A 26,861-nucleotide genomic window follows, 5' to 3' on the forward strand; every position below is an offset into this window, starting at 1 on the left:
AACATTTCGTTCTACCTCCGGAATACAACAAATTCGATGAGGAGGGTGACAAGATTGAGGAAAACAAGGAGAGGAGGAGGCTAGTCAAACAGTTCGCTCTTCATAAGATGGCCGACGCATTCCGGAAATTCAAGCAAAATCTAGCCCATGACTTTGTCAAGCAGAACAAGACTCCGGGTTTCAAAGGACAATATGAGAAGCTGAAACATGATTGGCAAGAATTTGTGAAGCAAAAGAAATCGGAGCAGTTCATTCAAATATCGAAAAAAAATAAGGAAAATGCGGCTAAGAAGGAGTACAATCATATTATGGGGCCAGGAGGGTATCGCCTTTGGGAGCCTAGGTGGGAGAAGATGGAGAACGAGCTGAGGGCGCGAGGAATCCGTCCAGGTACGGAGGGATGGGACCCACGGGCCAAAAGCTGGTGGTACGGGCATGGGGGAATGCTGAACCCGGAGACAGGGGAGTGTGTTTACCGGGGCAAAATAATTAAACCCACCCAAGCCCTTATTGACGCAATGAGGGATGCTCAAGAGGGGAAGATCAAGTTCAACAGAGAGAACGACGCGCTGACAAAAGCCCTCGGGAATCCTGAACACGGAGGACGTGTACGAGGCATGGGGCACATTCCGTGGAAAATAGGGTTCCCCCACAACGATGACCCGTACGGTTACAGAAGCCGGAAGAGAAAGATGGATCGGGTAGCAGATGTTGTGGCGCGGTTGGCATCGGAAATGGATGTGATGAAGAAAACCGTGAGTGTACTAGTAGCCGAAAGAGATGCAGCTCGGACGCAGCATGAAGATCATCCAGCGGATCTCGGAAGCCAGCAGCGGAGAAGCAGCGTGGCTTCCACGGAGGCCCCACCGGCTGGTGCAGATGCACCGACGATCAAAATTACTGCACCGGAGCCTCTGGTGGTCGAAATTACTACACCGGAGCCTCCTCGCTACCCCGTGGACGATATAAAGGAGATGAAAGAATGTCATCTGTATTATCCTATCGGGAACATGTCCATGAAGGTAGCCATCGGCAGTGCTTTACCATGTTTACCTGGAGCACTCCACCACAACAACCCCATTCAAGATGGCTATGCTCGTGTCACGGTGGAGGACATAGTCCAAGGGTTTGAGGACCTGGAGATTGACATTGCTACACCTGAAGGGGAGAAAAGACTTGGAGATGTCAAGCGCCATTTCATTCTATGGCAAAAGAAATTTATCAAGTTTCCAGGCGAGGCGCCAAGGACAACAAGTCCACCCCCCTACGGTGGTGGTGGTGGCGGTGGCGGCGATGGTGGTGGTGGTGGTGGCGGTGGCGGTTCACCTACACCTCCGTCACGTCAGCCGACGCCCCCCAGTCCACAACGTCCGGCGGGTGATCAGACGCCGCCCCCGAGTCCTCGTCCGGCGGGTGATCAGACGCCGCCCCCCAGTCCTCGTCCGGCGGGTGATGAGACGCCGCCCCCCAATCCACCTCCGGCAAAGAAGCAGAAGCAGTCCTGGATTATTAACCCGGACCCTTATGTACCTAAGACCACAAAGGTACCGGAGCCATCACTGAAGCCTCTCCCCACAAGGCCTTGGGAACGTAGTGCCGAGGAAACTGCCGCGGCCGCGGCTGCTGATCATGAGAAATGGAAGGCGGACTGCAAGAAGAAAAGAGAGCCCGAGCCCAAGCCAGTATTTTCTGATGAGCAAAAGAAGTGGGCTAAGTCATTTTTGAGCACACCGTCCCAAGCCGCGAAGAATCTGCCTGACGACTATGCACGTGAACTTCGTAGGCAGGCACTCATGTTGAAGGAGAAGAAAGAGCGGGCGGAGACCAGGAGAAAAGCCTTGGAGGAGGCCGAGAAAACGGAATTAGAAAGTAAAAAAAGCGGGAAACGAGTTGCCCAGCTCGGGGAACAAAGTAAACAATCGATTGCCTCGCTTATAGTGAAAGCCGCCGGTCCGGATGACCCCGATATCATAGCAGCTGCGGCAGCACATGGATTGACTGTAACGAGTGCCAGAGAACAAGCGGCCAACTTAGGTATTACTCTTCGTGAACTGTTAGGCCTTGATGAGGCGCCAGTGAAGGAGGTAGTAATTACATATGTGAAGAATGGGCCTCTCGTCGAGCCTGCGCAGGAACAGCATCTACCTCCACAAATGAAAGGTCTGCTGAAATGGTACAAGGGTTACATAAAAAATAAAAACGCCAAAGAATATATTTATGCGGAAGTTAGATATGAGCATCACTTCAAACATTACTATGTACAAATTCATCTGAGTGAATTGTTCCAGCTTTTCAATCTGCGCGAGCTCGACAAATCTATCATCAGTTGCTACGTTTTGTAAGTGATTTATTTCTACCCCATCTCGTTCATATTGCCTGCACTATATATATGTCCTAACTATATTGTTGTGTCCGCTATTATACATGCAGAATGAAGATTAAGGAATGCAGAGTAAGGAACATCCATGATGTTGGGTTCATTGACCCACACATCGTTAATGGATATGTGTTGGAGCATCACCCCGCCGACATGGAGGCAGACCTGTGGCAGTTTCTTACAAAGCAGGAACTCAAAAGTGATATTCTATTTCCTTACCATTTTGGGTGAGTGTTTCTGTCTTGAGCACATTCTCTTTTGTTTACTCCATGCATGGTATGTGGCCGGCTAATCGATGAGTTATGCATGACGTACTGTGCATGTATCGTGTCCGCAGGTTCCACTGGATTCTGCTAGTAATTAAAGTTGACACCTCAGAATGTCTCGTCCATGACTCTCTGAATATGGATCCAAAGCTTTGGGGCGGCATGAGAAGAATGTTGCAGAAGTAATTATTTTCATTCATTTGCGCTCTATATCGATCGGCCTATTTCGTTCATTTCCTAATATCAAGTAACTAATAACTCTCTTGTTCATTTAATTTTCTTTGCCTCGTAGGGTTTGGAGACGGTTCGTAGATAGAAAGGTCGGTGAATTCAAAAAAGAGCTAGAATTCAAAAGGTCAAAGGCTAAGAATGGTAGGGATATTCAGCCAGCGGGGACCAATCTATGTGGATACTATGTCTGTGAGATGATCCGGAGATACACCTCTGAGCGGCGGGTTCCGAGTGATACCAATGCTCAGAGGAATAACCTCCGGATGATGCTTAGTCCAGAAGCTCGCTTCCGACCACTTCAAGAGGAACTAGCTGGATGGTTTAGGAGGGAAGTCCTCCATCCTAAAGGAGAACACCATTACGAGGACGTAGAACTTTATATGCATTAAATTATGTATGGAAACTTGTTCAAAATTGTATATGGTCATCCGATGATATTGAATATATATTGTATATTCCTCTTGAATTCTTTTTGGTTCTAATTTCAAATTGTACATTCATATGCATGTATGTAGTACCGTAGAATATGTGAAACTCCTTCAAAATTAAAATAAAGCACAAAAGAAATAAAACAATACAAATTAAACAGAAAACAGGTTTAGGGGGGGCTAAAACCCTAAACCTGCGGCGTCCTTTAGTCGCGGTTGGCCAGAAGAACCGCGACTAAAGGTCCTCCGCCCCGACGGCCGCCTGGCGCCCACGTGGACGGGCCTTTAGTCGCGGTTCTTAAGCAACCGCGACTAAAGAGGGGGGGCCTTTAGTCGCGCCTATTTGGTCGCGGTTGCGCAACCGCGACTAATGGCAATTGCGAACCGCGACCAAAGGCCCTTTTCCCACCAGTGTGGATACAAGGCACCAGACACGGGATCCTGAATCGGGCACAACGTGAATGGGGTCACACCAGTGCCGCCATCCCCCGAGCCCCTCCGGCGCTGCTCCACCAACCGTGACTCTAGTGATGGTTGGTAGTAGTACCCGTCGGTGATTCCTCATTTGCTTTTGCGAACGCGCTGCATGCGCACGTCAAAAAGCTGCGGTTGCTATGTTTTTCTAATCATCTAGTGCTTGCTCACTACTTTTACTGCTGCTGGCTTTTGCGACTTGCGAGGAAGCAGGCACGCTTGCTAGTACCAAGTGGATTGTGCTCGATATATCAGATCCAATAATGAGGGTCCATATTAGCCCCATAGAATGTGCGTGCCGTGCCACCCGTTCCTAAATATTTGTTTTTCTAGAGATTTTCAACAAGTGACTATACAAGCAAAATGAGTGAATCTATAATTTAAAATATGTCTACATACATACGTATATTGTCATATTGTCGTTCATTTCAAATGTCTAGAAAGACAAATACTACTATTTAGGAACGGAGGGAGTACAATAATCCCCGTCGTGCTATAAAAGCAGCAATGCAGCTAGCATTGCTTTGCTACACCGAGTTCATTTCTTACTCCTAGCTGCTTCGTTCTTTCTACTCCTCAACACCTCACCAAACTGCTGTCTGTGAGAGGATCATATCGAACCGGTCGGAGATAATTAATGGCAGGGACGGTGCTCAGCATGGCGAGGTCCATGATGGTGGGCGCCATTAGCAAGGCTGCCTCCGCCGCCGCCGACGAGATGAGCCTCCTCATGGGCGTGCGCAAGGATATCTGGTATGTGTCCATGCACTTCTTTTTTCAGGTCGTGTACGTAATTCCCACAGCCTCTTATTTCCCTTTTATTCTTCTCTTAGTCCATCTTGTTGAAGGAACACCAGCTTGTTGCATATATTAATGCTTGAAAAATAAAATAAAATAAATTTATACTCAACTCTTACATATAGATTGACACATTAAAACCAAGCATTCATATAAATTTCTGTATGTGGCCGCGGAATAGCACAAAGCGTGTTATAACTTGAAGTTTCTTTTTGGGACTTCGTTTGGTAGGTTCATCAAAGATGAGCTGGAGACGATGCAGGCTTTCCTGGAGGCTGCTGAAGCAATGAAGGAGAAAGACATTCTACTCAAGGTGTGGGCCAAGCAAGTAAGGGACTTGTCCTACAATATTGAAGATTGCCTTGGTGAATTCATGGTGCATGTGGCAAGTCAAAGCAAGTTGCGGAAGATGATGAAGCTCAAAGACCGCCATCGAATCGCCATACAGATCCGTGATCTCAAATCAAGAGTTGAGGAAGTGAGCACCAAGAACACACGCTACAACCTGATTGAGAAGAACCAAGTCACTAGTACCGTTGATGAGAGGTATTCTTGCATGGAAGATATTCGCAATCAATCAGGTAGCAACATTGATGAAACTGAACTTGTGGGGTTTTCCAAGCCCAAACAAGAGTTGATAAATCTTATAGATGTTCATGCCAAAACTGGCCCCGCTCAGGTAGTATGTGTGGTCGGCATGGGTGGCTTGGGTAAGACTACTCTTACAAGGAAGGTTTATGAAAGCATTGAAAACTTTTCATGTTGTGCTTGGATCACTGTCTCGCAGTCATTTGCCAGGATGGAGCTTCTGAAAGTTATGATCAAAGAACTTTTTGGTGATGAAGCATTGAAGAGGCAACTTGAAGGGAAGGTAGTGCGAGCAGATGATCTGGCTGGCTACCTTAGGAAAAAGCTACATGACAAAAGGTACTTTGTTGTTCTTGATGATGTATGGAACATTGATGATTGGAAGTGGATCAGTAGTTCTGTTTTTCCTAGCAATAACAACAAAGGTAGCCGGATAATGGTGACAACACGAGATGTTGGCTTAGCTGAGGAGTGTGGTTTGGAATCTTCTAGATCTCTTATCTACCACCATGCACCCCTAGAAACAAAAGATGCCATAAACTTGCTACTAAGGAAGGCTAGGAAATGTAAGGAAGACATGACAAATGATGTGAACATGAGAGAAATAGTTATGAAGATAGTCAGAAAGTCTGGACGGTTGCCCCTAGCTATACTCACACTAGGAGGCTTGCTTGCCACCAAAGTGGTAACTGAGTGCCCAAGTATTTATAACCAGATCCCCTTAGAACTAGAGAGCAACCGAAGCCTTGAAGCAATGAGGAGGATGGTTACCCTGAGTTACAACCACTTGCCCTCTCATCTTAAGTCATGTTTTTTGTATCTAAGCATATTTCCTGAGGATTTTGAAATTAAAAGGAGGCGTCTGGTTGAAAGATGGATAGCAGAGGGCTTTGTTATAGCCATGCATGGGGTTAGTGTTATAGATGTTGGGAATAGTTACTTTGATTGCCTGATAAATCGAAGCATGATCCAGTCATCAAGTGTGAACACAGAGGGAACTGTGAAGAGTTGTCGAGTCCATGATATCGTTCGTGATGTCATGATCTCAATTTCTAGAGATGAAAGATTTGCATGCTCGACATGGGATAATGTGAGTGCAATAACAGGGGATAACTTCCGTCATGTAGCATATCATGGTGGTGAGCAACCAAATAAAAGCATGGATCGGGGGCATGTCCGGTCATTAACAATTTTTGGTGAGAGATACATGAAGCCGGCTCATTCGCTTTTTTTGCCCGACTTCAAGATGATTAGAACTTTGGACCTACATGATGCCCATTTTGAACTCACACAAACAGAATCCAATGCTTTAGGGTTGTTACATCATTTGAAATATGTCAATATCATTGGCCATCCCGGTGAAGGTTTATATGTTCATAAGCTCCCAAGATCCATATGTAAACTACAGGGCTTGCAAACTTTGGACATTCAGAACAGTTATATCACATCACTACCAACTGGGATCACAAAACTACAATGCCTTCGTAGCCTCCGATTTAGGAAAAGAAATATGCGTCATATTTTATGCCTACATTACCCTAAGATCTGCTTCATGTCCGCATTTTGTATGCCTTTTGTGTTCAGTCCTTTAGTTAGTCATGTCGATCGTATGGAATTTATGATGGATTTCCACATGGTCTGGACTGGCAGTTTGTCCAACTCCAATGGTGTGAGGGTGCCCAGAGGGATCAATAACTTGAAGGAGTTAGAGATACTAGAGTATGTTGACATTCAGCGAACTAGTAGAAAAGCAGTTAAAGAGCTTGGGGAGCTAATAAAGCTAAGAAAGCTGAGTGTCATATTAGGGGCAAGCAAGCAAAAGAGCAAGATACTTTGTGCATCTATTGAGAAGCTCACTTCCCTCCGCTCTCTTTATGTGAAATGCTATTGGACAATTGGTCTCAAGTGGTTGCATTCTATTTCCTCCGTCCCCCCTCTCTTGAGGTCGTTGTCTCTGTTTGGTGTTCTTGGGGAGATGCCTGGCTGGTTTGGGGATCTGGTGCATCTGGTGAAGCTTTTACTATGGTCAAGCTATCTAGCAGAAGGAGGTAAAAGTATGGAAATACTGGGCGCACTGCCGAAGCTCATGTTCCTTTATCTTGGTTATGGCTCTTATGCAGCAGAAAAACTAGTGTTCAAAGCAGAAACATTCTTAAACCTCAGGAAACTGGAAGTTTATTGTGAGAATCAACCGAGAGAGTTGATATTTGAGGTGGGCACCTCGCCCCAGTTGGAAAAGATAGAAATCATACAGGGCAGGTTGGAATCAGGGGTTACTGGTATCAAACACCTTCCAAGGCTCAAGGAGATTTTTATTAGTGACGCTGCTCAAGTTGCGAGGCTTAGTGTTCTAGAAGGTGAAGTCAACGCACACCCCAACCGTCCTGTGCTGCGACTTTCCTTGGAACGACGCCACCATGACCTGGATCAGCACATCGTCGAAGGATCCGGTGTACAAGTGGAAGCAACGGTGGAGTCATCCGTTGCGGCGGGAGAGGGCTCACAATTGGCGGCCGTGCTGGCGGAGAGCGACAGGTCAGCAATACTTACTAGCTACCAGTACCTGCTGAGATGTATGTTGCACATGTTTTGATTCACTAATCTCTCTCTGTCTCGTCCCTTACAGCGAAGATGACCTGCGCTGATAATCTCAGCTTCATTCCCTTCTCTGCTCAAATCAGCGGCGTACTGCTGGCATCGGACTGGAGTCTCTCGCTCAGGTCACCGCCTTGTAACACCTTGCTTTCATGTAAGTACCTGTAGATCGAATCTCTCTCTCTCCCTGTTTCTACCCCTGCTGATTTATCGATCTTTTTGTGCACATCAACTGTTCGTCTCAATGTCTGCAAAGGGTTATGTTTGTGCTACTGCCTTAAATTTGACTTGCTTAGTGCTTACCTACTGCTGTCTGAAGATATCAGCTCAATGTTGAGCCACATTCCTATTTACCTGCTTGACATGTACAGAGTGTATTATAGTATCAAGTTTCCAAGGCTGCAGCCTTCAAGTGGTCGTGTTGTTTTTTGTCCATAGTCTTCTGCTTCGATTCTCCTTTCAGATTTTATTTGCTCTGATATTGTACAAAACAAAAGAAATCACACTTTTCTTTAGACTCGATATGCACTATAATTTGTTACTTGCCGTCACCAAACAGAAGTCCTAGTTTCTTTTTCATGTTAGTTTGGTCTCTTAGACTTTCACCGTTACCAGTTGGGCTGCACTTGTTTCTTTTAAATAATTTGATTTGAAGCATCCTTGTTGCCACAATTTACAGGAAGTTAAAATTTGGCAAACCTGGAACAAGCTGGAGCATGGCATGATCAAACACATGATGCAATTGATGCGACTTATGGCGGCATATTACCTGATTTTCTGCTGAAGGCTGTATAATAGCAAGGAGCCAACTGGACGAAGGCAACAACAATGGAAGTACTTGAGTTGGGCACCGGCCAACGTTCAGACAGGTCAGTTGTTCAGACAGTATGCAGCTACCAGCTGAGATGTATGTATGCTATACTATGCACATGTTTTGATTTATCTTTTTTTTGTCTTACAGCAAAGATCGTCTACAATGATAATTTCGTCTCCGTTTCGTTCGCTTCTCCACTCAGATCGGCTGCACATATGTTCAACATTTCTTATCCTGCTGCCACCCTACTTCGCTTCTTCAACTCGATTGCCACTGCCTTCTGAAACCATGCAATTTTTGTCTGTAAGAGCTCATGTTTGCTGCTTCGTGCTGCTGCCTTTGGATTTTAACTGGTTCCATGTTGTGTCACATACCTGATTACCTGCTTAACATGAAAAGAGTATCTTATAGTATTAAATTATCATGGCTGCAGTCTGCACGTGACTTGTCTTTTTATCCATGGTCTTCTGCTTAGATTTTCCTTTCAGCTTTTATTTTCTCTCATATTGTACAAAAGAAGAAAAAACACTCGTTTTTAAAACATAAACCTGAATTCGTTCACAGTCCACATATGGGTAGTTCTTTTTGTTACCAGTTTGATCTCTTAGAGTTTCACCTTTACCAATTGAGCTCCTCTTGTTTTTTTACAATTTTATGAAGCACCACTGGTTGCGACACTTCACAGGAAGTTAGAATTTGACAAACCCGGGACAAGCACATTACCTGATTTTGTGCTGAAGGTTAATAGCAAGGAGCCAACTGGAGGAAGGCAAAATCCATGATGCAATTAACGCGGCTGATTTAAGGTGGGCCCAGGTTAAGCCCATATTCCTTCTCTATCTCAGTGTATATGCTCGGGAGGAATTAGTGCTTACGATGTGGTAGCATTTCCAAATGTTAGGACTCGTCATATTCAGCAGGACCTGGAGCAACTCTGGCAGATGAGAATTGGGCGGGGTGCATGACTCTGCAGCTGAAGTAAACAAAACATTCCAGACATCCAGTGCTTGAAAAGGACACTGAATGTTCTGAAGTGTGGACTGTGATCACATCGATAAGTGGTCAGTTCAACTACAACTCATTTTTGTTGTTGTTGTCATGTTAGATTTTCATTCCTAGCACCGTTTTCAGCTTGCGAACATGCATCTGCTGAAGAGATGTACTAAGTAATGCTCTTTTTTTTACCTCAGCTGGCGAGAAGACGTGGAAAATGCATTCAGCCCTACAAGTTCTCTCCTGGCTGCTGGCCTCTGATATGGTGCAAGGTGAAGCTGAGAGCGATCTCAACATTTCTCCGATGCGAATGGAAGAGGAATGCATTGATCTTAGGGCTTCGGTGTAATGGAAGGGTGTAGCAAGCTGCCCTGCTACTCAGAAGGAGTTTACAAGTTGCAACTGTTGGCCTAGATGAGAAAACGATTCTTGAGGAACACCATGTAATGGAATGGCCGATCAATAGGACGAGAACACCTGCAATTTTGAATACAGAGTTACTTTGTTTTCTAGTACTCTGTTTTTTCAAAGATGTTTAGCTCCTCTCTGTTTGTTGCTGCCACTATGCTTGTGCTTGTTCCTAATCAAAGAATAAGTATTGCATATGTTGTTATCCAATTTCCGCAAATTTAAGAACCTGTTCGAATTCTCTCAACTCTGGAACCGCAGTGAACGCTCCGACTCCACGGAGTCAGCAGTGTGGAGCAGAGCAGTCCCGTAATACGAAATCGACCTGATTTTGAATGCAGAATTACTCTGTTTCTAATACAGAATTCTCTCAAAATCTTGCTGCCACTACGTATGTGCTTGTTTGTAAATGAAGAATGATGATTGCATCTGCTGTCATCCATTTTCCGCAAAATTTGAGTTGGTGAAACAATGCGCCTGCCATATATGCCATTAAAGTTGCGATTCTCATCGGTTTCGCTTTGCCAATTACAGTTTGTCAGGAAAAGGCCACGCGGCCGCATACGAAACCCATAGGTTTATTTTGGAGCAGTATTTTCCATCTGTAATTTGTGACCATGTTTTCCCATTTTAACTGCAGATAGTTCCACGAACCTGCAGGCTAAATTGAGCAATCAGCAGACTGACTAAGACAAAGACTAGGAGACTGACCGTCGCTTGCCTCACCAACCTCATCACGGGCTTTGCTACATCCATGTAAATATTCTAGCTAAACCTACGTAAGAGTTGGCTTGTCAATAATTGATTGGAAGAAAGAATTGACTGGCCCCACCCACCTGAAAATCAGGGCGCGCTTGACTTGGTCCGTTGGATGCTACGCCGAGTGCAGCAGCCGCGCCGCCATGGATGGGCTTCCATGGGCCATTTTATGTTCTAGAATTTTTTTATTCATTGCCTTTTTAACAAATTTTGTTTATTCTATATAATATTTGCACTGCTATAAATTCAAAAACATCTAAATTCTCTTTCTGCATGGAAGATGTTTGAGTGCATGATGTCCGTGCCAATTTTGAGCGCACTCGGACCTTTGAGTAGCTCTCAGAAAAAAAAATTGGTGCCTATGAAAAAGTTTACTACTTTTATGCACTGTTCGGACCTATTTTTCTTAGAGCTACTAAGATGTCCGAACGCGCAAAAATTGGCGTCGACCTCACACACCAGAACATCTTTCATGCAAAAGAAATTAAGATTTTTTTGAATTTTTCTAGTATTTTTTTATTTTAGTGTTCACCGAAATTAGATCGGTTCGAGTGCAGAAATGGATATTCTTGTTTCCCATGCCCTCCATGTTACCACGAATGCAAACTACAAACGTTCCCCGACTAGCATGGAACAAGACTCGAGCTTCTTCGTAGGACATGGCATGCTATTTTTTGTAGTTAATTTGCCAAACAAGCCGAAGCTCTGCCATTCATTGTAAAAGGGAGAAGTTTTACAACCTAACAAGGATCAAAAGTGGAAAAGTCTTTCCAGAAGAAAGATAGCACTATGCTACTCTCCTGCAAGAATCAGGGGAGCCACCTCAGTTGCAATCTTGAAGGCCGATGCGATGGGGCTGGAGGCAGTATCTTGGAGATATCTAAGAATTTCACTCCTTCCCACAAATGCAGATGGGGGCATGGCTCTGGTATTTTGCATAAGATCCAAATGCACCATCTCCCACAAGAATTGATATTCAGTATTGACTGTACATGACAAGGTTAGATGGAGACAATGGAGCAGAGCACACATGTGTTCCGATACCTCTCTAGAGAAAGGGAAATAAAGGTTTGGTATGACGTAGAATCCAAGATTTGGTCATAAAATTAATTAATGGATAGCTAATATGCTCAACAACATTTCTCGCTCTAAGCATGAGCTAGACATATAAAACGCAGAGTCGCTACTTCTTGTAGCCTCTACCTATGTTGTAAGAATAGTACTAGCAGCCAACAAACATAAACAGAGTCATGGCGCTAGAGAGGGGACGTAGCAGTGACAATTGTGATGGGTTGGATCAGTCTAATTTGTTGAGAAATATGGATGGGAGGCATTCGGAAACACATCTTCTCAAAAAATCATATACCCACTCCATCCAGCTTAATTGATTGTAGCAATTTAATTTGCTGCATGCATACTCTTAGCTATAATAGCTAGCATGCCTAGTCCGGCGTACTGACCAGATCGATTTTACTGGCTGCATGCACCCAGCTGCAATTAACGCGGCAAACTGGAGCAGAATCGAGGCGAAATACTTTCGATGTAATAGCTGCTGCCATGTAAATTCAAACGGTTTAACATGGCTCATGGGCCCTTTAATCCCGGATGGAGCAAGTAGGATGTAGAGAGAGGTTTATGCAAAGTATTTCTGAGGAGGCCATGTAGCGGTAACACTAAGGTAATAGCAGAAGACATGCATATTCTGGTACAAATCAGGGAAAATCTACTGCAAGGTGGCTAAATTAAAAAAGAAAGAAGAGAATTACCACTTCATAAAAAATGGCTCAATATTTTCCTCTCCAATTGAAAGTGCAATAATAGTTGATGGCTAAATTTTAACTCATGTTCATAAAAACACTTTGAATTGTAAGCCATTGATACGTCTCAAAGGTAACTATATTTTTTTTTGTCATGTTCATGCCGTATTTGCTGCATTTATAAACACTTCTATGCAACATTTTTCACTTTTTTTGACCAACATATTATTGCCAGAGCGTCAAATGTTGTTTTTTTGCTTTACAGAAAAATGTATTTTACAAAGAGATAAAAATCATAAAACATCCTGACTGAGATTTTCATAATAAGAAGAACACTATGGAGCCAAGAACCTGCAAAGACGCTAATGCCCCGTGCCTGGGTCTGGGGAATGCTACTAGGGCGTGTGGGGCCTACTGGTACCCTTCGAGCGCATCTTTGGCCCTCCGTCTATATACCCCCCAAAACATCAAATCTATTGTTAAAGAATTTTTAGGCCGCTACCTCGACTAGAACGAGGCAATCCAATCTATAATCCTTTTTTTGATACTCCTGGATGAGGCAGAGCTTGTGGGCTTTGCTAAGGCTAAAAAAGAGTTGATTGAGATGGTGGATGCCAACTCCAGAGATGGTCTTTGCAAGGTGATATGTGTCGTTGGCATGGGCGGTTTAGGCAAGACTACTCTTGCAAGGAAGGCTTATGAAAGTAAGGAAGACATTGCGAATAAATTTCCTTGTTGTGCTTGGGTCACCGTCTCACAGTCCTTTTCCAAGATAGAGATGCTAAAGGACATGATTAGGCAACTTTTGGGTACCGACTGGCTGAGGAAATGCTTGAAAGATCTTGAAGGGAAGGTAGTGGAAGTACAAGACCTCTCCAAGTATCTCACAAAGGAGTTAGCAAATAAGAGGTATTTCGTTGTTCTTGATGACTTGTGGACCATAGATTCGTGCAAGTGGATCAAAGATATTGCTTTTCCTAGTAGAAACAACGAAGGCAGCCGAATAATAGTAACAACACGAGATGCTGGCTTGGCTGAGCAATGCACTTCTGAATCGCTTATCTACCACCTTAAGCACTTGCAAGCAGAGGATGCCACAAATTTGCTACTAAGAAAGAGTAGGAAAACACATGAAGACATGAAAAATGATAAGGAAATGATGACCATGCTCAAGAGAATAGTAAAGAAGTGTGGGGGTCTACCGTTGGCTGTACTCACTGTAGGAGGCATCACTGGTAGAAAAAGAGGCTTCCGTCCAGCCCCATTAGTCGCGAAACTGTAGGAACCGCGACTAATGAAGTCTTTAGTCGCGGTTCGGCAGACGAACCGCGACCAAAGGCTTGGGCCAGGACGCTCGGTGGCCAGCTGGTGCACGTGAGGGGCTTTAGCCGCGGTTGGCCAGGCCAACCGCGACTAAAGGTGCCCAAAGGCCTTTAGTCGCGGTTGGCCTGGCCAACCGCGACTAAAGCTCCTCCCCTATATATACCAGTTCAGCGCACTCACTTAGCCATTTGGTGCCACTTCTCTTCACAAGGGGGTGTAGGTTTGCTTTTGGTTCCTCTTATGCACACAAGGTGTTTGATGAAATGCCCAACAGCGTGAAACAAACATGATATGAAGTGTTGGAGCCACACTTGAGGTTCCTCCTCGATCGCGGTTAGCAACTTGAACCTTTCATGCATGTGTGTCATTGATAAAATATGCATGTGTGTTGTTCATTGTTTAATTTCTATTGTTTATAGCTAGTTACTTTAACAAATGCATGATGGTTAATTATATATTTTATATTATAATAATGCAGATGAATCGGCAATGGATGTACGGTAACCGACTCTCCCGCGAGTTCACTACGGGTTTGAAAGATTTCCTCGTAGTGGCTAATGCGAACAAGCAGAAGGGTTTTGTTATCTGTCCATGTGTTGACTGTAAGAATCAGAAGGGTTACTCTTCCTCAAGAGAAGTTCACCTGCACCTGCTTCGGCACGGTTTCATGCCAAGCTATAATTGTTGGACCAAGCATGGAGAAAGAGGGGTTATAATGGAAGAAGATGAAGAAGGGGATGATTTCATCGATGAAAGCTATCTTGCTCATTTCGGTGATACTTTCATGGAGGATGCTGAAGGTGAAGGGGAAGGTGAAGGGGCAGGTGAAGGGGAAGGTGAAGGGGAAGGTGAAGGTGAAGGTGAAGAAGAGGCACGTGATGAGACCGTTGATGATCTTGGTCGGACCATTGCTGATGCACGGAGACGCTGCGAAACTGAAAAGGAGAGGGAGAATTTGGATCGCATGTTAGAGGATCACAGAAAGTCGTTGTACCCTGGATGCGATGATGGTCTGAAAAAGCTGGGTTGCACACTGGATTTGCTGAAATGGAAGGCACAGGCAGGTGTAGCTGACTCGGCATTTGAAAACTTGCTGAAAATGTTGAAGAATATGTTTCCAAAGAATAACGAGTTGCCCGCCAGTACGTACGAAGCAAAGAAGGTTGTCTGCCCTCTAGGTTTAGAGGTTCTGAAGATACATGCATGCATCAACGACTGCATCCTCTACCGCGGTGAATACGAGAATTTGAATGAATGCCCGGTATGCACTGCATTGCGTTATAAGATCAGAGGCGATGACCCTGGTGACGATGTTGAGGGCGGGAAACCCAGGAAGAGGGTTCCCGCCAAGGTGATGTGGTATGCTCCTATAATACCACGGTTGAAACGTCTGTTCAGGAACAAAGAGCATGCCAAGTTGTTGCGATGGCACAAAGAGGACCGTAAGTCGGACGGGGAGTTGAGACACACCGCAGATGGAACGCAATGGAGAAAGATCGACAGAGAGTTCAAAGATTTTGCAGCTGACGCAAGGAACATAAGATTTGGTCTAAGTACAGATGGCATGAATCCTTTTGGCGAGCAGAGCTCCAGCCATAGCACCTGGCCCGTGACTCTATGCATCTACAACCTTCCTCCTTGGTTGTGCATGAAGCGGAAGTTCATTATGATGCCAGTGCTCATCCAAGGTCCGAAGCAACCCGGCAACGACATCGATGTGTACCTAAGGCCATTAGTTGATGAACTTTTACAGCTGTGGGGCAGACCTGGTGTCCGTGTGTGGGATGAGCACAAAAAAGAGGAATTTAACCTACGAGCGTTGCTTTTCGTAACCATCAACGATTGGCCTGCTCTTAGTAACCTTTCGGGACTGTCAAATAAGGGATACAATGCATGCACGCACTGCTTACATGAGACTGAAAGTGTACATTTGCCAAATTGTAAGAAGAACGTGTACCTTGGGCATCGTCGATTTCTTCCGAAAATTCATCCAGTAAGAAAGAAAGGCAAGCATTACAACGGCAAGGCAGATCACCGGCCGAAGCCTGCGGAACGCACTGGTGCTGAGGTATTTGATATGGTCAAGGATTTGAAAGTCATCTTTGGAAAGGGTCCTGGCGGACAATCAGTTCCGAAGGGAGCTGACGGGCACGCAGCCATGTGGAAGAAGAAATCTATATTCTGGGAGCTAGAATATTGGAAAGTCCTAGAAGTCCGCTCTGCAATCGACGTGATGCACGTTACGAAGAATATTTGCGTGAACCTCCTAAGCTTCTTGGGCGTGTATGGGAAGACAAATGATACAAAGGAAGCACGGCAGGACCAGCAACGTTTGAAAGACCCTGATGACCGGCATCCGGAATGGTTTCAAGGTCGTGCCAGCTACGCTCTGACCAAAGAAGAGAAGGTCATCTTTTTTGAATGCCTGAGCAGTATGAAGGTCCCGTCTGGATTCTCGTCCAATATAAAGGGAATAATAAACATGGCGGAGAAAAAGTTCCAAAACCTGAAGTCTCACGACTGCCACGTGATTATGACGCAATTGCTTCCGATTGCTTTGAGGGGGCTCCTGCCGGAAAATGTTCGAGTAGCCATTGTGAAGCTATGTGCATTCCTCAATGCAATCTCTCAGAAGGTAATCAATCCAGAAGATCTACCACGGTTACAGAACGATGTGATCCAATGTCTTGTCAGTTTCGAGTTGGTGTTCCCGCCATCCTTCTTCAATATTATGACGCACCTCTTGGTTCACCTAGTCGAAGAGATTTTCATTCTCGGTCCTGTATTTCTACACAATATGTTCCCCTTCGAGAGGTTCATGGGAGTATTAAAGAAATATGTTCGTAACCGTGCTAGGCCAGAAGGAAGCATCGCCAAGGGCTATGGAAATGAGGAGGTAATTGAGTTTTGTGTTGACTTTGTTCCTGACCTTAAGCCGATTGGTCTTCCTCGATCGCGGCACGAGGGGAGACTAAGTGGAAAAGGCACGATCGGAAGGAAATCAACGACATGTATGGACGGCCATTCTCTGACTGAAGCACACCACACTGTACTGACCAATTCCAGCTTGGTGGCTCCGTACTTTGAGAAACACAAGAATATTTTACGCTCGGACAACCCGGGGAAGCCTGAATCCTGGATTAGGAAGGCCCACATGGAGACTTTCGGCAGTTGGTTGAGAAAACATTTAATGAATGACAATGATGTTGTAGATCAGCTGTACATGTTGGCCAAGACACCATCTTCGACTATAACGACTTTCCAAGGGTACGAGATAAATGGGAATACATTTTACACGATCGCCCAAGATAAAAAGAGCACCAACCAAAACAGTGGTGTCCGCTTTGATGCAGCAACCGAGAATGGGCAAAAGGTCACATATTATGGTTACATAGAGGAGATATGGGAACTTGACTATGGACCCTCCTTTAAGGTCCCTTTGTTCCGGTGCAAATGGTTCAAGCTAACAGGAGGTGGGGTAAAGGTGGACCAGCAATACGGAATGACAATGGTGGATTTCAACAATCTTGGTTACCTTGACGAACCATTCGTCCTAGCGAAAGATGTCGCTCAGGTTTTCTATGTGAAGGACATGAGTAGCAAACCGAGGAAACGGAAAGATAAGAAAACGATCAGTACATCATGCGATGATCCAAAGCGCCACATTGTTCTTTCAGGGAAAAGAAACATCGTGGGAGTGGAGGACAAGACAGACATGTCAGAAGATTATAATATGTTTGCTGAAATTCCGCCCTTCAAAGTGAACACCGACCCAAGCATTAAGTTAAATGATGAGGATGCTCCATGGATACGGCACAATCGTAAGCAAGCAGGGACACAAGGGAAGAAATGATGTGTAATAATTTATTGTACCAAACTTTGTTGAATGGATCATGTGAATTATATTACCCGTGATGTGTTTGGTGTCCATTTTCGAATGATTCGAGATACCACTGATGATACATGAAATTTGGAGTGATTTAGTCATACTCCTGCCTAGGCGTATAAAATTTTGAATTGAATTAGTTTTATTTTTCTGAATTTTTTGATATATTATTTGTATTTTTAACATTTTGAATTGAACTAGTTTTATTTTTCTTAATTTTTTGATATATTATTTGTATTTTTAGAATTTTGAATTGAATTAGTTTTATTTTTCTGAATTTTTTGATATAATATTTGTGTTTTTAACATATTGAATTGAATTAGTTTTATTTTTCTGAATTTTTTGATATATTATTTGTGTTTTTAACATATTGAATTGAATTAGTTTTATTTTTCTGAATTTTTTGATATATTATTTGTATTTTTAACATTTTGAATTGAATTAGTTTTATTTTTCTGAATTTTTTGATATAATATTTGTGTTTTTAACATATTGAATTGAATTAGTTTTATTTTTCTGAATTTTTTGATATATTATTTGTGTTTTTAACATATTGAATTGAATTAGTTTTATTTTTCTGAATTTTTTGATATATTATTTGTATTTTTAACATTTTGAATTGAATTAGTTTTATTTTTCTGAATTTTTTGATATATTATTTGTGTTTTTAACATATTGAATTGAATTAGTTTTATTTTTCTGAATTTTTCGATATATTATTTGTATTCTTAACATTTTGAAAAAGAAAAAGTATTTTAAGAATACCTTTAGTCGCGGTTGGCCTGCCCAACCGCGACTAAAGGTCGTTGCGCGCGGGAACAAAAACCCGCCGAAAAAGCCCTTTAGTCGCGGGTCGCCTCACCAACCGCGACTAAAGGTTACCCTTTAGTCGCGGGTCGCCTCTCCAACCGCGACTAAAGGTACCCTTTAGTCGCGGGTCGCCTCCCCAACCGCGACTAAAGGGGGGGGCTATAAATACGAGGGCCCCGAACCCCTTCTCGTCTTCTCCGAATCAACACCGCCGCCGTCGCCCTCGCCCTCGACGCCGCCCGCCGTCGCCCTCGCCCTCGACGCCGCCCGCCGTCGCCCTCGCCCTCGACGCCGCCCGCCGTCGCCCGCCGCCCCCTCTCGCCCACGTACGGCGCCCGCCGCCCCCTCTCGCCCTCGTACGCCGCCCGCCGGCCTCCCTCGCCCACCGCGCCGCCTCTCGCCCGCCCTCAACGCCGCCGGCCGGCCTCGCTGCCCTCAACGCCGCCGGCCGGCCTCGCCGCCCTCAACGCCGCCCCCCAATCCACCTCGGGCCGCCGGCCTCGCCGCCCTCAACGCTGCTCTACAGAGAGCGATGATCGAGAGAGAGAGAGAGAGAGAGAGAGAGAAGAGAGAATTTTTTTTGTTCTTTTTAATTTTAACTAGTTAATTAGTTTAACAAAAACGGTAAAATAACTTAAAACTTGATAATTAACAAAAAAAACCGTAAAATTTGATAATTAACAAAAAAACGTATATACGGAGAGGGGGCGGCGAGGGGGGCGGCGATGCGCGCGGTTATAAATGTGTGTTGTCCTCGCCTCCCTCTCCGTGACGCCGTCGTCTGCCGCCCCGTCTCGCGCTCTACCGCGACACCCTCTCCCACCCCTTCCTCGCCCCCTCCTTTTGCCACCGCCCTTTCGCCACCGCCACCGCCACCGCCCCCCTTCTTCACTTAATTAATTTGTTTTTACTACATGTTTTCAGGACTGACATAATGGCGGACGATAGAGCTGACCCGATTATGGACAACTATGATCCGGACGGTGAAGCACATATGTTCGGCATCATAAACGGCGATATTCTATATGTGCCGACCGGACAAGAAGAAGATGATATCTCTTCTTATCTGAACCTTGACGGTGAAGATGAAGGGCGCCGTCAGCAAGATGATGCCGAACAAACGTCGATAAACGACGATCTTCAAATGGAAGTAGCAACCACCTCCGGCGCCGAGGTATATATATATACATTGAGCCTCTGGTGATACAAACTAACTGATTTGAATAAATATGTGTGGACTAACGCGCGCGACTCTCTTTCTTATTTTAGCCCTCGGCCGGATCGTCGAAACAATCGAGTACGTCGTCAAAGCGTGGCGCAACCAAGACGATGAAACAAGGAGAAACATGCACCATCGAGGTTGTCGACAGTGCAACCGGCAGGCCGCTGGAGCCCCGCAAGAACGCCACCAAGTTTGTCAACCAATGCGGAGCCATTGTTAGAGACAACGTCTCGATCACCGTCCAGGAGTGGAATAAGCCAAAGAAGGCACGAATTGCTGGTTTCACTTTTGTCGATAAGAGAACAAAAAAAGATTGCTTCAAAAAGCTTATGGAACATTTCGTTCTACCTCCGGAATACAACAAATTCGATGAGGAGGGTAACAAGATTGAGGAAAACAAGGAGAGGAGGAGGCTAGTCAAACAGTTCGCTCTTCATAAGATGGCCGACGCATTCCGGAAATTCAAGCAAAATCTAGCCCATGACTTTGTCAAGCAGAACAAGACTCCGGATTTCAAAGGACAATATGAGAAACTGAAACATGATTGGCCAGAATTTGTGAAGCAAAAGAAATCGGAGCAGTTCATTCAAATATCGAAAAAAATAAGGAAAATGCGGCTAAGAAGGAGTACAATCATATTATGGGGCCAGGAGGGTATCGCCTTTGGGAGCCTAGGTGGGAGAAGATGGAGAACGAGCTGAGGGCGCGAGGAATCCGTCCAGGTACGGAGGGATGGGACCCAAGGGCCAAAAGCTGGTGGTACGGGCATGGGGGAACGCTGAACCCGGAGACAGGGGACTGTGTTTACCGGGGCAAAATAATTAAACCCACCCAAGCCCTTATTGACGCAATGAGGGATGCTCAAGAGGGGAAGATCAAGTTCAACAGAGAGAACGACGCGCTGACAAAAGCCCTCGGGAATCCTGAACACGGAGGACGTGTACGAGGCATGGGGCACATTCCGTGGAAAATAGGGTTCCCCCAGAACGATGACCCGTACGGTTACAGAAGCCGGAAGAGAAAGATGGATCGGGAAGCAGATGTTGTGGCGCGGTTGGCATCGGAAATGGATGTGATGAAGAAAACCGTGAGTGTACTAGTAGCCGAACGAGATGCAGCTCGGGCGCAGCATGAAGATCATCCAGCGGATCTCAGAAGCCAGCAGCGGAGAAGCAGTGTGGCTTCCACGGAGGCCCCACCGGCTGGTGCAGATGCACCGACGATCGAAATTACTGCACCGGAGCCTCTGGTGGTCGAAATTACTGCACCGGAGCCTCTGGTGGTCGAAATTACTGCACCGGAGCCTCCTCGCTACCCCGTGGACGATATAAAGGAGATGAAAGAATGTCATCTGTATTATCCTATCGGGAACATGTCCGTGAAGGTAGCCATCGGCAGTGCTTTACCATGTTTACCTGGAGCACTCCACCACAACACCCCCATTCAAGATGGCTATGCTCGTGTCACGGTGGAGGACATAGTCCAAGGGTTTGAGGACCTGGAGATTGACATTGCTACACCTGAAGGGGAGAAAAGACTTGGAGATGTCAAGCGCCATTTCATTCTATGGCAAAAGAAGTTTATCAAGTTTCCAGGCGAGGCGCCAAGGACAACAAGTCCACCCCCCTACGGTGGTGGCGGTTCACCTACACCTCCGTCACGTCAGCCGACGCCCCCCAGTCCACAACGTCCGGCGGGTGATCAGACGCCGCCCCCCAGTCCTCGTCCGGCGGGTGATCAGACGCCGCCCCCCAATCCACCTCCGGCAAAGAAGCAGAAGCAGTCCTGGATTATTAACCCGGACCCTTATGTACCTAAGACCACAAAGGTACCAGAGCCATCATTGAAGCCTCTCCCCACAAGGCCTTGGGAACGTAGTGCCGAGGAAACTGCCGCGGCCGCGGCTGCTGATCATGAGAAATGGAAGGCGGACTGCAAGAAGAAAAGAGAGCCCGAGCCCAAGCCAGTATTTTCTGATGAGCAAAAGAAGTGGGCTAAGTCATTTTTGAGCACACCGTCCCAAGCCGCGAAGAATCTGCCTGACGACTATGCACGTGAACTTCGTAGGCAGGCACTCATGTTGAAGGAGAAGAAAGAGCGGGCGGAGAACCAGGAGAACAAAGCCTTGGAGGAGGCCGAGAAAACGGAATTAGAAAGTAAAAAAAGCGGGAAACGAGTTGCCCAGCTCGGGGAACAAAGTAAACAATCGATTGCCCCGCTTATAGTGAAAGCCGCCGGTCCGGATGACCCCGATATCATAGCAGCTGCGGCAGCACATGGATTGACTGTAACGAGTGCCAGAGAACAAGCGGCCAACTTAGGTATTACTCTTCGTGAACTGTTAGGCCTTGATGAGGCGCCAGTGAAGGAGGTAGTAATTACATATGTGAAGAATGGGCCTCTCGTCGAGCCTGCGCAGGAACAGGATCTACCTCCACAAATGAAAGGTCTGCTGAAATGGTACAAGGGTTACATAAAAAATAAAAACGCCAAAGAATATATTTATGCGGAAGTTAGATATGAGCATCACTTCAAACATTACTATGTACAAATTCATCTGAGTGAATTGTTCCAGCTTTTCAATCTGCGCGAGCTCGACAAATCTATCATCAGTTGCTACGTTCTGTAAGTGATTTATTTCTACCCCATCTCGTTCATATTGCCTGCACTATATATATGTCCTAACTATATTGTTGTGTCCGCTATTATACATGCAGAATGAAGATTAAGGAATGCAGAGTAAGGAACATCCATGATGTTGGGTTCATTGACCCACACATCGTTAATGGATATGTGTTGGAGCATCACCCCGCCGACATGGAGGCAGACCTGTGGCAGTTTCTTACAAAGCAGGAACTCAAAAGTGATATTCTATTTCCTTACCATTTTGGGTGAGTGTTTCTGTCTTGAGCACATTCTCTTTTGTTTACTCCATGCATGGTATGTGGCCGGCTAATCGATGAGTTATGCATGACGTACTGTGCATGTATCGTGTCCGCAGGTTCCACTGGATTCTGCTAGTAATTAAAGTTGACACCTCAGAATGTCTCGTCCACGACTCTCTGAATAAGGATCCAAAGCTTTGGGTCGACATGAGAAGAATGCTGCAGAAGTAATTATTTTCATTCATTTGCGCTCTATATCGATCGGCCTATTTCGTTCATTTCCTAATATCAAGTAACTAATAACTCTCTTGTTCATTTAATTTTCTTTGCCTCGTAGGGTTTGGAGACGGTTCGTAGATACAAAGGTCGGTGAATTCAAAAAAGAGCTAGAATTCAAAAGGGCAAAGGCTAAGAATGGTGAGGATATTCAGCCAGCGGGGACCAATCTATGTGCATACTATGTCTGTGAGATGATCCGGAGATACACCTCTGAGCGGGTTCCGAGTGATACCAATGCTCAGAGGAATAACCTCCGGATGATGCTTAGTCCAGAAGCTCGCTTCCGACCACTTCAAGAGGAACTAGCTGGATGGTTCAGGAGGGAAGTCCTCCATCCTAAAGGAGAACACCATTACGAGGACGTAGAACTTTATATGCATTAAATTATGTATGGAAACTTGTTCAAAATTGTATATGGTCATCCGATGATATTGAATATATATTGTATATTCCTCTTGAATTCTTTTTGGTTCTAATTTCAAATTTGTTTGAAATTGTACATTCATATGCATGTATGTAGTACCGTAGAATATGTGAAACTCCTTCAAAATTAAAATAAAGCACAAAAGAAATAAAACAATACAAATTAAATAGAAAATAGGTTTAAGGGGGGGGGGCTAAAACCCTAAACCTGCGGCGGCCTTTAGTCGCGGTTGGCCAGAAGAACCGCGACTAAAGGTCCTCCGCCCCGACGGCCACCTGGCGCCCACGTGGACGGGCCTTTAGTCGCGGTTCTTAAGCAACCGCGACTAAAGGGTGGGGCCTTTAGTCGCGCCCGTTCGGTCGCGGTTGCGCAACCGCGACTAATGGCAGTTGCGAACCGCGACCAAAGGCCCTTTTTCCACCAAAAAGGTAACAGAGTGGGAAAGTATCTATAATCAAATCCCTCTGAGCTCGAGGTCAACCCTAGCCTTGAAGCAATGAGGAGGATAGTTACTCTAAGCTACAATCACTTGCCATCTCATCTGAAGTCGTGCTTTTTGTATCTAAGCATCTTTCCTGAGGATTTTGAAATCAAAAGGAGACGTCTGATAGAGAGATGGATAGCAGAGGAGTTTGTTAGAGCCACGGCTGGGGTAAGCATTCAGGATTGAAGCATGATTCAGCCATCAAGAGTGAACATAGAAGGAATTGTCAAGAGCTGTCGAGTCCATGATATTGTGCGTGATATCATGATCTCGATTTCTAGAGATGAAAATTTCGTGTACTTGGCACAAGATAATGTGACTAGTGTCACAGAGGAGGCCTTTCACCATGTAGCATACCATGGTAGCGAGTGCCAAAATGTAGGCATGGATTGGAGCCATGTCCGGTCATTAACCATATTTAGTGAGAGACCACTGGAATTTTCAATTTGTACACCTGAGTCAAGAATGCTCAGAACGGTGGATCTAGGGAATGCACAATTTCAAGTAACGCAAAAGGATATCAGTAACATAGGATTGCTACGCCACTCGAAGTATGTTAATTTCTTTGATCCTGAAGAATATTCATATATTTATAAACTTCCAAGATCCATAGGAAAATTACAAGGCTTGCGTACATTGGACATAAGAAACAGTTATATCACAGAACTACCAATTGAGATTAGTAAACTCAAGAGTCTACACAGTCTCCGTTGTACCAGAAATAATTCCTATGACTGCTTTGACTTGGATGACCCCAAGAATTGCTTACTGGCCCCATCTTGTCTACCCATATTTTTCACACCTTTGGTAGATCCTAGTGACCGCGCCAAGTTAGTTGCTGAGCTACACATGGCATGGTCTAGCCGTTGGTCATGGTCATATGGTGTGAAGGTGCCAGAAGGAATCGGCAAACTGAAAGAGCTGCAAATACTAGCTGCAAAGCAATTAAAGAGCTAGGTGAGCTTGTGCAGCTGAGAAAACTGAGTGTGGTAACAAAAGGGCCCACCAAGCAAAAAAGCAAAGTACTTTGCGATGCTCACTTGCCTCCGCTCTCTTCAAGTGGATGGTGCAGTCCTCCGGTTTCTTCAAGTCGATGGTGCACTCGAGTGGCTGCATGTTGTTTCCTCTCCTCCTCTCCTGTTGAGGAGTCTGAAGTTGGATGGATGCCTTGGAGAGGTTCCTGGCTGGGTTGGCAATCTGACGCATTTGGTCAAGCTTTACTTATGGCGCAGCCTAATAAAGGAAGAAGGTAAACTCATGGAAATACTAGGGCCACTTCCCAACCTCATGCACCTTCGTCTTGGAGGCAGATGTTATATTGGGGAGAAGTTAGCGTTCAAAACGGGAGCGTTCCCAAATCTCAAGAAACTTGATATCTGGAGACTGGAGCAACTGAGAGAGTTGGTATCTGAGGAGGGCACCTCGCCCCAGTTGGACAAGATAGAAATCGAAGACTGCGTGTTGAGATCAGGAATTAATGGTATCAAGCACCTTGCAAGTCTCAAGGAGATTTTGCTTAATTGGTTTGTCAAGCGGCCAGGCTTGGTATGCTGCAACGTGAAGTGGAGGCACACCCCAACCATCCCTTGCTGCGACTGCAGGAGGAACGGAGCCAGCACGACCTACGCGACATTGTCCAAGGATCCACTATTGTAGTACATGTGGATGAAGCAACGGAGGGGGAGGAGTTATCATCTCTCCATCCCGAGCATGCAGCAGCGGGGGGGACGAAGGGGAGCGACAGGTCAGTAGTCATCTTCTCGTTGGTTCACTAGTATTAGCAGATAAGTATGGACTGAACTAATGATGTCCCTTAATCTGTTGTTGGTGTAGCAGGCAAGACCCTGACATATGGGAGGTCGAGGGCTCTGCTTCGGTGGAAGACGATTTCTGGTCCTGCAATTCCGACGACGACGACGAGGCTTGATGATTGGTCCATGCTGCTCCCTTCCTTTTTGCTGAATCTCCACACAGGTCGACTCCTTGGCTGGTACATGCAGGTAGAATTTCCTTCGTTCTGATCGATTCCTAGTTCTGTTTGTGTTTCTGACGATGTTTATCTCTCTCTAACAAGGAGGTGTTGCTCGTTTACCCTTTGTATGGCCCTCGTTTCCTTTCCCTTTGCTGCTTCTGATTGCTGCCGCCGTCTTCTGACGCCATGTTGGTACAGCTCAAATTTTAAGATTCTGTCTGATTGAATCCATGTTGGCCCTCGTTTCCTTTCTTATTTCTGTTTGATTCCGCCACGTTTGCTCTTTCATGCACACCAACTGTTTGTCTCAACGTCTCTAAGAGGTTCTGTTTGTGCTGCTGAATTTAAGATTGAACATATTTACCTTTTAGATGCTCATTTGAAGACCGTCAGTCGTCAGTTAGTTATTTGGTTGTTCCAAACTCTAGTTTAATGTAATTACCTGCTCTCAGTTCCGTTGCTATTCACCTGCTTTAATTTTCCTACAACTCATATCAGAGCAGAAACAAATCACATACTGTTTGGTTGTTAAAGAAGAACCTCCTAATTAATTCCCGGTGTTAGCATGGTCACTTGGCGGGTCAAACAGCATCTGAATCGGATTTGGTTACCGGTCGAAATTTCAAGATTTCCCATGGTTACCGCATATTTCCGTGCCCCTTGGTAAATCGCCATACCGAGCAAAAAATACCAGTTTTTTTTTTGAATTTAAACACTCGATTTACAGTAAAGTACGTAGGATCTAATTAATACCATGAGAGTTGGTTCTGGCATGTTGGTAGCAACCTAGTTCCTGTTTTAAGAGGTCTTTGTTCGAATATTCGTTCATTCACTTATTTGAATTCAAAATTCAACTATAAAATTCGCTCGAAATATTCTTGGTATTTCTCGGTAACCGTGGTAACCACATTTGCCCGCCCCCCGGGTAAAATTTGCCCCACATCCTGTTTTAAGATGATCTGATGCACTTTTCAGCTTGCGAACACATAATACATTTGCTGACGAAATAAACTGATGCATGCTCTGCATATGCATTTCAGCTGGGGAGAAGGCGGTGGAAAACGCAATGCACTACACCACATGACTTG

The 26,861-nt window shown here is 45.2% G+C and overlaps 1 protein-coding gene and 1 pseudogene across 7 annotated transcripts; both read left to right on the forward strand.

Annotated features, from left to right (window-relative positions):
* Positions 1-4,300: 4,300 nt before the first annotated feature.
* Positions 4,301-10,182, forward strand: LOC123088369 (disease resistance protein RPM1). Of its 7 annotated transcripts, none has more exons than XM_044510564.1 (8): positions 4,301-4,529; positions 4,806-7,697; positions 7,789-7,911; positions 8,437-8,626; positions 8,719-8,874; positions 9,232-9,387; positions 9,473-9,632; positions 9,762-10,182. In XM_044510564.1, the coding sequence occupies exons 1-3, from the start codon at positions 4,414-4,416 to the stop codon at positions 7,805-7,807; spliced, it is 3,027 nt and encodes a 1,008-aa protein (XP_044366499.1). In that variant the 5' UTR covers positions 4,301-4,413; the 3' UTR covers positions 7,808-7,911; positions 8,437-8,626; positions 8,719-8,874; positions 9,232-9,387; positions 9,473-9,632; positions 9,762-10,182. The 7 variants fall into 7 exon arrangements, with proteins under 7 accessions (XP_044366499.1, XP_044366496.1, XP_044366500.1 ...); XM_044510561.1 differs by having other exon boundaries at positions 9,232-9,377; XM_044510565.1 differs by having other exon boundaries at positions 9,257-9,387.
* A 1,399-nt stretch (positions 10,183-11,581) lies between these two features.
* Positions 11,582-25,728, forward strand: LOC123084409 (disease resistance protein RPM1-like; annotated as a pseudogene).
* The last annotated feature ends 1,133 nt before the right edge of the window (positions 25,729-26,861 follow it).

The sequence above is a fragment of the Triticum aestivum genome, chromosome 4A, assembly GCF_018294505.1.
Source record: "Triticum aestivum cultivar Chinese Spring chromosome 4A, IWGSC CS RefSeq v2.1, whole genome shotgun sequence".
Taxonomy (NCBI): Eukaryota; Viridiplantae; Streptophyta; class Magnoliopsida; order Poales; family Poaceae; genus Triticum; species Triticum aestivum.